A 12,049-nucleotide genomic window follows, 5' to 3' on the forward strand; every position below is an offset into this window, starting at 1 on the left:
GGAACGAGTTTTCAGTCCTGCAAAAGCTGCGTTCGGACGCGATCACGATCACGATTCAACTGCTCATTAGAACGGTAGACTAGTCTATCGCAACGGCACGCGCGTTGGATAACCACTTACATACAGCAGTGGAGAAGATCATCGGGATCTTCCAGTGGAAGTTGAAGCACTTGCGGGAGAAGGAGACAATTCTTCGTTTTAGCTGTGATAGCAAATAAATAACAACAACAAAAAACCTGATTCTGCCTGCAGTGCTAAGAGTTCTTTGTGTTTTCCGCTGGGTCGTGCACTAGATCTGTGAACAAGGTAAATTGATATGGGTAGCATCGATGGCAAACGGTTGAAATGGTTTTTGATCGGTACATTCGGTGGCTCTACTGATACTAATTTGTCGTAGCTGTCCTCGGTTGTGTGGTTTTTCCGCAGCATTAGAGTAATTGGCAAGTGTGGAATGCCTAATAGCGACTCGACGAATTATTTCCATCTGCATCATTGACAGTCATTAGTGAGTCGTAGAAGAGAAACATTTGAAGCCAGTATGGCAAACAAATCGCCTTATCACTCAGAGGTCATCACCGTTTGTACGTTTGTACCTATACTAACCCGTACCAAGGAAGATTTCCTGAGTTTGTGAGACTTCAACAGTGTGTTTCAAATCCGTGATTGTGGATGCCGCCCGACCTTGATCGAGCCATTCGTTAGATGCTGTGAAATATTTGGAAATATTGCTTTAGTATAACATAGCCAAAGCTCTGATAAGAATTAAGTGCTCGTGAGAATTGAATGTGTTGGTGAATTAATCGTGATCAACAAACTATTTTCTTGTAAGCCTATTTTGAAGCACTATTTTAGTATCATCATTTCGAACCAATTAAAAATTTCGCGGCTGGAGCGGCCCTCTGGTTGAATACGATTACACTTAACCTATGATCTGATGAATATTTGAATGCGCACGAAAACAAAAAGCAATGTAGGTCGTGTTCTGAAAAGTGATCGTTCAAAATAAAAGTAAAAACGGTGAGTGGTCAATCAACTTTCGTTAGTGTATGAATTTCAACAAAAAAATGCGAAGAACAAAACAATAAACCAGCACATTCAGGAGATATTATTCTATCAGGATGAATAACCGATTGGGATTACACACGACCTGAGGAAAAAAATGGTTTGAACAAAAAAAACATTTGTTGTGAATTCGCTTATAAATTAATATTGGTTTCAGTGGAAGACATTCTAACAACCAGCGACGACTGATGTAGTTTAATGGTTCAAATTCATAACACAATGCAATGGTCTTTGCCTCCCATCGAAGTTACACCCGAGTAGAGTTTGAGATCGAAATGAACACTAAATTTATTGTGATGATGCAAGTGATGATCTAGGAGTTTGTTGGATGTTTTGAGACTCCATTTATTTTGTAATAGATTACTTTCACCGCTAGATGTTTTGCCTTAACATTTTATATATGTTAGAAAATCTTGAATTCGATTTAATGTTTGGTTCATTTTTTTTTGCAACTGAACCAATCACCACAAATTAGTAGATTTAAGATACTCGTTGATTTTTTTATGCATAGCGACGAAAATCTTCAATCACCGCCAACAAAAAAGTTATGATTTCTTCACACCAAATCATACATTGCTCAGTGATAGTTTTAGGGCGAAATGTCTGGTCATCTGATATCGAATAATGTGGCAGAAATTCTCGAAGACGCCAATTTCATCCTCGAAAACGATCAAGGACTTAACATTTCTCAGTACAGGCTGGACCGATTTTCACATACTTGGATTCAAAAGAACCAAATTTTACCTGCTGATTGAGCTCCCTTTCCGAAGTTTATGTTGTGATTCAATACACGCTGAAGTTTTGAAAAAATCCTGCTTAAAAATGCAGTCTATTCTAGTCTATGGTTACCCAATAGTCTAATGGTTTCTCGATACCCGTATTCAAAATCCCCGAAGAAGAATTTTACACAATTTATCTGTGATTTAGAATCCTATTTCGGAAGATACGTTCCATTATACCAATAGAAATATTGTATCAGGTTTTTATGAGTCAGAGTCATTTCGCCGAAAGTTACTTCACCAAAAACTGGTTCGCCGAATGCAAATTTGTCGAGACATTTTGACGAATCATACATTCGTAATGAAATCCATACCAATTAACGATAAAATAATCATATTAGTTGTGTGCGTATGTGTGTGTGATCTAGCCCAACTGTTTACAGAAAAAAAGATGTGTCCATGTGTTTTGTTATTACAAGCTAACTTGAGTCTAGAACTCAGGTTGAATTCAACTAAATTTGGAAAACCAATTCCATGTACAGAAAAATTCGTGTTTCGAGGTCGACGCCCAGCCCCGCCGCAATGCAATGTTTGCATCAAATGGATTCAAACATTACAAAAAATCTTTCGATCCCTTGCTTATGCTCATCAGTTTTGTATAAAGAATTAACATTTTAAAATCTTACCAATACTCCAGTTTGCATCCAATTCCCCATTTATTCCTATTCTATCAATCGTATTCAAACCTTCAGTCTTCGGAACCAGCAAATTACACCCTTGGAAGATAGTTTAAATATTTTCCCTATAGACCATTACATTGAACATTAATAATGAAAATAGCAAAATCATTCATACCCAAACAGTTACTCTTATTCATAAGACATATTTTGCTTTATACGTCGAATTGTTTAAGGATGCAAAATGCTAATCTACGAATATTTCAATGATCGTTGTACAAACTTTGATCAAAGCCACATTAACCACATTGCAGTGTTTGAATGCACTCCAGCATTAAGACGTCAAGCCCGTTTGAAGTATTTTCAAATATTTTCGCATTTCAAATGAGTTATCGCATACAAAACCAATTCGCAGTATCAATATCGGCAATTTCACGGCGAACGTTGTCCCATAGATCGTTCAAGGTCCTGAACTTGTTGTAAACTTCACTTTTTAAATAGCCCTATAAATAGAAGTTGCAGCTCGATAAGTCAGGCGGCCAAGTTAAATCAGTGCTTCTAGAAATGATTTGCTTGCGTAAGTTTTTTCTAACCTTAAAAAGCCATGTTCATTGATTCAAAATAGACGAAAATGACGAAAATTAAATTATGAAAACAAGATCCATGACCAGTCAACGACATAAGCGGAAGAGTAGTTTCAAAATTGTGTTCTTCCTATCATTTACCCTTTCAGTCATTTTCGGTTTTCAGTGAAATGCGTACACTGTGCAGTGTCGATATTCAACCAAAACTTCGAGAATTGATAATGACAGAAAACGATTGACAATGATTTTTAACTGTTGGTGCCCGTATCTATGGTAGTTTTGGTTTCCAAAGAAATTCGGGGGTGTAATTACTTCGATTTATCATACAAACGTCACAGATTTTCATTATATCGATGAAAGAATAAAAATTGAAATATGATCGATTCTCACTGCAGACGTTCTTTTGGTATCGTCTTGTCGTAGGGGAATAAGTGACCTTGGTATTGATACTCGCTTCGTTTCTCTTCGTTTATTTTGGATGCGATCATTTACTCTCATTCTTTCATTAATGTCGTTTTCACTTGAGTAAATTGAAACTGACCCAAGGTAGTTTTATCAAACAAACACTTTTCACGAAACTGTGTTGGCTTCGCACTTACCAACGGGGGTTTGAGCAAACCTGATATGAAAACCAGGTTAGAAACTTTAAGACTGTCCCAGAAAGTATGGACGCACTTTGATTTCGCTGTAAATAATTCACACGTGTTAGATATTTAAATTTTATTCGATATACTGATAGTATTAGACTACAACAATAGAACGAACGTTCCTCATTAAATTCCGTACAGACTTCTTGGCGACATGTTTTGACACTTTTTTCCAATCTTTTTCGAACTGTTGAATGGTTTCGGCTGCTGAGACATGTTTGCTAAGATGTGCCTTCGTTAATGCCCAAAATTCCTCAATTGGTCGAAGTTTTGGGCAATTTGGTGGATTCCCAAAAGACGAAAGTGACATTTTTGGTAGTATACCATTCTACCGTTCATTTTTGGTAGTTGGACATTTTTGGTAGTATACTATTCTAGTAGTGGCAAGAAGCAAGATCTGGTCAGAAGACAACAGGATCCTTGTGGCTTCGGATCATGGGTGAAAGTCGTTTTTGTAAACATTCCTTGATGTATTCATTGAAGCAGTGGTGATGAAGAGTTTCGAGATCTTACCGCAGCTACAAATTACTTGCCAGACCATAGTATTCTTACCAAATTTTTCGACTTCCATCGATGTCTCGGATTGGTTTAACACTTGCCCTTCTCGCACCTTATAATATTGTGGTCCTGGCAAGGATTTGTAATCGAGTTTCACGTAGGTTTCGTCGTCCATGATTATGCACTTCAAATTTCCAGCAAGAATCGTATTGTACAGTTTTCGAACCCTCGACCTGATCGATGCTTCTTGTTTCGGACTACGTTTTGGTTGTTTCTACTTCTACTAGGTTCGAAGATTCAAACGTTCTTTAGCACGAACAACATTTGACTTCGAGGTGCCCACTTTTTTGGTCATATCCCGAACTGAAACCTCCTTCTTTTGCTCGAACGCCTTCAGTATACGTTTATATAACTGAGGGTTAGCAGGACATTTTTTCGACCCGTTTTCGGTTTATCTTAAAAAGTGTCATCCTCAGCAAACTTCCTAATTGCATTTCGCACGGTTTTTTCACTTACTCCTTCCATTTTTACTATCTTTCTCAGTGACAGTCCTCGTTCTGTGCATCATTTGTACACAATTTTTCGACGTTGTTCTGCTGAAAGTCCACGCATTTCGAAATAAAGTTTGTTAGGTGGGCCAAAATATATGAAGTGGCCAAAATACCTCTATTACCCTAACTATGATAAACTTAACTTTTCGTTTAAAAAGTGATTTCAGGTCTGCTCTTTTTTTCGCAAGATGAAACCCGAATAGAAATTATTTGATTGATTGTTGTTTTCATTGCGTAAGTAATGCTGTATTTCTGCAACTTTTATGATAATATTCTCGTGTCTGCAAGTTTTGCGTTCATTTCAAACAGATAAATTTTGCGCAACTTTTTTGCAAGTTTCGAATTTTATATCATTGTTCTAAAACTGAAGAAAACTGTACACACTGACCTAAAATGGGGCAGCCAAAACTTGCAATTCGACTTATCATTTTTGCCTTGTAGAAAGCATAATTTCGCTAATTTTTCTTCCACAAAAGATTTACAGCAATTTCGATGTATATTGTGTCCGATACAATTATGGCAGCACACCACGAACACGGCCTACTACTGTGAAATTTTTTTTAACAGAAGGTCAAAACTTAGCAGCGTTCGTTCCCGGCACGTCACTACTTTACAGAATAAATTATTCTCTCCTTGGTTTCGGTACTCATTGTGCCGTTGCACTGTCAACATTCATACCCCAGTGCTCACCAGTAGAACAATTCACCATAACAGAGCAGTCCCCCTCCACCTCGGCTCGACGGAATGAATCGCGAATTTGGTAGTCGTCGAATGCCGGTGGTTAAAATGCATTCAAACGCATGTGATCTCAGCAACCGGTGAAATCGTCGTATGGAATTCCCAAAGTTTCGAACCGGTTTGGTGTGAATATCGTGAACATTAGAAAATATACCTCCAAACCAGTCTTAGCACCAACCGATTATAAACAACTGGATATCTGGATACTGTCGTCGTAAACAACGAAGCGCTTGTGGACATAACCCATTCTGGGTTTACGCGGGATATACTTTCGGTTGCTGAAGAACCGGAACCTCGAGTACCTGAAAATGCAAGTTTGCAATCATGACCAGAGTAAATATTGTACACGAACCGTTTACGCGTGTGAAGGTTGATGTTCGATTCTTCGACATAAGCATGTTTTCAATCAGACACAGCAAAATTTAATCTTCCGCATTTGACTTAATGTCATCTACGATGGGAAGTGGCTAGCGGTGACTGTCTTTTTTGTTTTGTATACGATATATTCAAGTTAGCATTCGCTAAGTTGAATACATTAACTTGTGTCACAGCTTCTGCACTTACGTGGGAGATGATAGAATGTTACGAAAGGCATTGATCCAAGTATAGAGCCAATCTCATCAAGATTGGTTTATCGTCATGTAGTGTTTGGTTATGTTTTTCACAAAAATTAAATAAAAATTGAAGATTCAACATTTCGCCAACATGTCAAACTTTGTAATGCATGTTTATCACTTATTGCATTCCTTTCTTCTAGAGTCCTCAGCATGAAGCTCACATATACTTTAGGGATAGTCCTGCTAGTAATTTCACAGCACGCCAACTGCCAAAGGTAAGACTGTCATTGAATCTTTTCACCGAAACTGCAAATCGCTAACCTTTTGTGTTTTTTTTCAGACAGCAATCGTTTGCAAGCCAATCGGATGGCTCTACGGAACCCAGCAATTCTAACAGCGTCGATATAGTGGCCAACAGCGTGACCAACTTGGCTCAGAAGATCAGCAGGGCCATCGTGAGCCAGCGAAGCAAGACGGAAATATTCTCCCCGGTCAGTATTGCCGGGGCACTGTCGCTGCTACTACTCGGATCCGGCGGTACAACTCGATCCGAACTGATGGACCTGATGGGTTTCTCGGGCGAACAGATTAACTTTACCGACATTCACAAGGGTTTCGGTAAGCTGTTCCGGGAGCTAGTCTCCAATGATCCCAGCTTGAAAGCCAATGTGCCGTGGCGGCAGAATGACAAGTGCAACAATGTCGACTATGATGATGATGATTTCACGTCCTCGCGGGGAAGCTTCCCCGGTAGTGCCAAAGGTAGCCGGCCAAGGCGAGATGCAGAGTAAGTCTCGTATTTTTTTTCATATACACACTTAGTCCGTCTCGTACATCATGCACTAATGCGCAGTTTCCAAATTTGAACTAGTCTCATACTGGCGTGTGACTCGCGAGGTTGAATAATCCTTCAATTAATCAGTCATTGATATTCTTCCCGTCTATTCTACGAAGTGAATTGTCATTGTCGCGGTAAACCGAACCGAGTGTGGGGTAGAGTAAAAAACAAATTTCGAAAATATGATCGGCGAGTTTGCTAAAAATATTAGTGATGCAAAAAAAAGTGAAAGCTACTTCAAATGGAGTTTGCGGTTTTTGCCATACGCAAAGATCAAAAGGTAAATATCGTCCTGTGTGTCTTATCTGTTAGCTAATATGATCTTTTATTTAAATACATGGTAGGAATACAGTGACATTCACTTTAGTGGTTGTTAACACATAGAATGCATTAACGCAACGTAGCATGCCTTGGCTGTTGCTATCACTGTCGCTATCATAGAATAACTATTAATCACAGGCTAAACTTGGTTCTGGAACTGGTCATTTCACCGAAAACCGTTTGAAAAAATAATGTAACTGCTTACAATATCGTGTACATAGTAAATACAAGAACTAATATAACTGTTGCAACGCTAAATAATATCTGGAATTCCATCGAAAGTTATTTCGCCGAAGTTATTTCGTTCGTATAAAAGATTTCGTTCGTAGTTCGCACCGCACTTGAATAGCGTAGAGAAGACCGGGGCGAAAATGACCACGGGTCGAAAATCGACACTCGCAATATTTCTAACCCTAAATGTTACATCCCATCGGCTAAGCCCTCTATAACACATGGATCAATAAGTCCCGAGACTAACAATGGAAACAACATTTTTTTTGCAAATTTTTTTTTATTCATCAACCTTTTAGGGTGATACAATGGTTCCAACGTTTTTCCAATTTTTCAATACCATGTCTATAAAAAAAATTATCTTTCGCTTCAAAATAAGCTTCAGTTTCAGCGATGACCTCCTCATTTGAGCCAAATCTTATTCCCTGGAGCATTTTTCTTAAGATCAGCAAAGAGCCAGTAGTCACTGGGGGCTAAATCTGGCGAGTATGGGGGGTGGGGAAGCAGATCAAAGCCCAATTCGTTCAATTTCGCCATTGTTTTCATCGAATTGTGACAGGGTGCATTGCAGCAATCGCGGCACCCACTTGGAAAAAACCTTTTTCATGCTCAATTTTTCATGAAGGATAGTAAATACACTTCCATATGATATCTATGTCATCTCAGCAATCTCACGGAGCTTCACTTTACGATCTTTCATTATAATTTTTGTCTCTTCACTCACATTTTCCGGTGTAACGGCTTCCACAGGGCTACCCGAGCGTTCCGCGTCGTTTGTGTCGGTACGACCACGTTTAAACTCGGCGAACCACCGACAAATCATTGCTTTTGATGGACAAGAGTCCGGATAACATTTTTCAATCCATTGTTTCGCTTGCACGGTGTTTTTACCCATTAAAAAACAATGTTTTATCAAAACACGAATCTCTTTTTTTCCATTTTTTAAACAAACTACAAAACGACTTTACTCCATCCTCGATAACTCAGCTGTTTCTGGTCAGATCGACTTAAAAATTTTGACCCGTTTCAAGCAAAGGTTAGTACTCCAGAAAGACGTGGTTACTGGTTTACTACGAGCGCCATCTCTGCTTTAGTCTCAGGACTTATTGATCCATGTGTTACGTGGGTTCGAGCATTACCAATTGGCGAAAATTGCCACTAAACTTGGTCTGAGTCGTAAATTTGTTGTTGTTTTTTACAAAAACTTGCTAATTTTATGAAGCTTAATACTATTTTCGGGTAGATTTCTGACAAAATCGCTAATCATCACAAATACAATACTCCCGATGAGGTGTGCACGTTTCTAAACGTTTCTAAAGCACATCCAGCATCAGCAGCACGAAAGATGATCGACGATTCCGAACCATCAATGATTTGAACAAATGCTACGTTTACTGGGACAAATTGGTCAATAATCAACGCTACAATGTTTGTATTGAATGCTCCCACAGAGCTAGCCAGGATTATGCACTCAAGGACAGTATTGCTTCCCTGAGGCAGACAATGAATTTGGTCTTAACTCAAACACAATTGCATTTTACTTCACATATATTTTGCTCATCATTTTTCATATTTCTTTAACAAAATTAGTAATTTCAAAATGAAATGATATTTTTCATATACGAAACAGTTGTAAGATATCAACAAGGCCAATATATTTCCTTTACACACTGAATATTTGGTCAAGTCTGGTTGTTTTCTGCATCCAAATTTGGCTGGCCATTTTAGCGCCACCCATTCCGAGATTTTCGATTTCGAGGTTGGTGCACTTCGAGCCAGATTGCGCCCGTATAAGTGGGTATATGTACCTCAAACCGAATGTGTTTTGTAACTGAAGGTTATAGCCTTCGAGCAGTATATAACATTCCGAGAGAAACTATAATACTCCGCACTTTTTTCGCGCATGACCAAAAGTGGCCATTTTCGCCCCGGTCTCCCCTACTTACTATACTCATCACCCTGTAAAGCGGAAGTCAGACTAGACGGAAATTGAATAGCAATCAATAGTTTCGTAGGAGATTCTCATTAGGATCTAAGTCAGTTAAAATCGGCCTAGTCGTTTCTTAGAAATCAATGGGAGTACCATTGAATCCTGTAGATACCAGTTTTATAAGAAATGGCGATGTGGACATCAGATGACAAGTGTCACACCGAATTTCAGTAAAAACTAACACACTGTTTGAAATCTCGGCAAACGGATTTGCTGATTTATATTTGTTGTTTACTGACAAGTTCGGCATAATGTCAAACTTCGGCAGCAAAGTGCGCTTTACCGATATTGAAAGGAGCATGTGGACTACTGAACATTCAGTAAAGCTTGCTTCATTTAGAATTGGAACAAACTTTTGCTCATATTGTGGCGCTCCTGGTGGACGGATTTGGAAGTTCTTGGCGCCCACGTGTCGGGAATTTTGTTAGCTTCACGTATGATTTTTGACATCCCGCAAATCGACTGTACTTTGTAAACAATCAACATGGAAGCCGAAAGAAGGGAAAAAATTGTGCACAGTTATTTGGAAAATCCATTGTGATCTGCATCTAGGCTAGCTAAACAGCTGAAATTGCCCAGAAATACCGTATGACGCGTTATCAAACGGTATAAGAAAACATTGACGACAATTCGGAAGCCTCAAGCCAATCGTCGGAGTGGAACTGTCGATCGGAAACTGCGTGGTAAGATTTTGATTTGGCCAGAAAATTCGGTGCTGCCCATAGTACCGTGAGGAGAACTCGACTCCGGGAAGGAATCAAGTCGTATCGAGCTAGCCAACAGCCAAATCGAACCATAAAACAGGATAGTGTGGTCAAAATTCGTGCTCGGAAACTATATGACCAGGTGCTGACCAAGTACGACGGGTGTCTTCTGATGGACGATGAAACCTATGTCAAGGCTGACTTCGAGCAAATCCCAGGTCAAAAATTTTACTTGGCAACGGCTCGGGGGGATGTTCCAGCCAAATTTAAATTTGTTTTTGCCGACAAATTTGCAAGAAAATTTATGATTTGGCAGGGCATTTGCCGCTGTGGTAAAAAACGAAAGTTTTCGTTACAAATAAGACAATGACATCGGAACTATACTAAAAAGAGTGTCTCCAAAAACGAATTTTGCCGTTCATTCGATCCCATGATCCCGTAATGTTTTGGTCAGATTTGGCAAGCCATTCAAGAGTGGTATTCAGAGAAAGGGATCCAGTTTGTTCCGAAAAACCTAAACCCATCCAACTGCCCCCAGTTCCTCTTTATTGAAAAATACTGGGCAATCATGAAGAGGAGACTCAAGGCAAAGGGAAAGCGTTGTCAAAGACATTAATCAGGTGACGACCTGGTGGAATAAGATAGCTAAAACAATGGACGAAGAAGGTTTGCGCCGCCTAATGAGCCGTGTTACAGGAAAAAATCGAGAATTCCTTCGAAACCGTGACGAATAATTTTATCCGTATTTTTTCTTAAAAGTATGATGAAAACGCTACATTTGTATAAAAAAAGATCTTGAATTCAACAATAAATAACTGAAATACTGGTAATTGTCTTTGTTCCAATTCTATCTGAAGCAAGCTTTAGAACGTCTCTTTTCTGATATAATTTTGGCATTATGCCCAGCTCGAGAATCGGTTTAAAGCAACCCGTGGATCACTTGGCAGCTTCCACAGCCCCGTCGTAAATGGAAAGAATTTGGAAATAGCGTATCTGTTTTCAGAAAATATGCAGTTTTAGTTTGCAGTATTGAATTAGGAAATAAGAGAAAGGCAAAAATAGAGTATTCCGTCACACACCACAAATAGGGCAAAATTCTACTTGTACCAATTTTTCATTAGTCTTTAAAAATTTATCAGAACACATGAATAATGTGTTAAATCAGCAGTAAATTTGTCATCTTTGACATGGTTGACCAGGAAATGTCATGAGGAGAGTTGCCAGATTATTTTTTCAAAAATCTGTCAAAACTCAAAAACATTTGTCATATTCTACCATACAATTAAATAACATGGAACAAATACAGTTTTGTAGATTTATACCATGTTCACATTAGCGCTTATATCACTTGATATACCGAGATGATATGCATATCACGTGGAAGTGTTCACATATGATCGAAATGATATCGTTTGACAATCAAGTTGTCATATTGAATGTTTCCATTAGGAGTAAGATCAATAATATTGCTTTTCTCTCCTACAATTCAATCAATAATTGAAGTCTTGCATTTAATGGTCTCCGAACGCTAGTATTCGTTGAAGAATTCGAAATTATAATGATTGTTTATTTTCACTCTCAAAGTGACGTTCATAAATGAGTGCGTTCAATGCCATTATCCGTGTTGCTAGTTACGATTTTTTACAACTCGACATGATATCGTACATGATATCCCGGATATCATGCCAAAATGGTGATACGCGTTGACATCAAATTGTATGAGATATTAAGTGATATCGCACATGATATCATCGGATATCAAGTATGTGCGTATATCACTTGATATCAGTGCTAATGTGAACATACTATTAGATACTCAGTAGAAATAAACTTCTTCAAATTCTTTTGGAAATACTTTAGTGGTTCTAAATAACCGCTTTGCGTAATTTGTCCAATGTTTAGAACTGTTAAAATTCAAGAACTAATATAGAC

General features: G+C 38.6%; 1 protein-coding gene across 7 annotated transcripts in view; it reads left to right on the top strand.

Annotated features, from left to right (window-relative positions):
• Positions 1-12,049, top strand: part of LOC131430603 (serine protease inhibitor 28Dc-like) — a 26,988-nt gene continuing 14,939 nt past the window's right edge. For 2 of the 7 annotated variants that reach the window (XM_058595700.1, XM_058595698.1), the window contains exons 1-3: positions 2-306; positions 6,234-6,308; positions 6,374-6,820. In XM_058595700.1, the coding sequence (XP_058451683.1) occupies positions 6,244-6,308; positions 6,374-6,820 (512 nt within the window). In that variant the 5' untranslated portion in view covers positions 2-306; positions 6,234-6,243. The other 5 variants (XM_058595693.1, XM_058595697.1, XM_058595695.1 and 2 more) reach the window with 5 other exon arrangements.

Source organism: Malaya genurostris, chromosome 2, assembly GCF_030247185.1.
Source record: "Malaya genurostris strain Urasoe2022 chromosome 2, Malgen_1.1, whole genome shotgun sequence".
Classification (NCBI taxonomy): domain Eukaryota; kingdom Metazoa; phylum Arthropoda; class Insecta; order Diptera; family Culicidae; genus Malaya; species Malaya genurostris.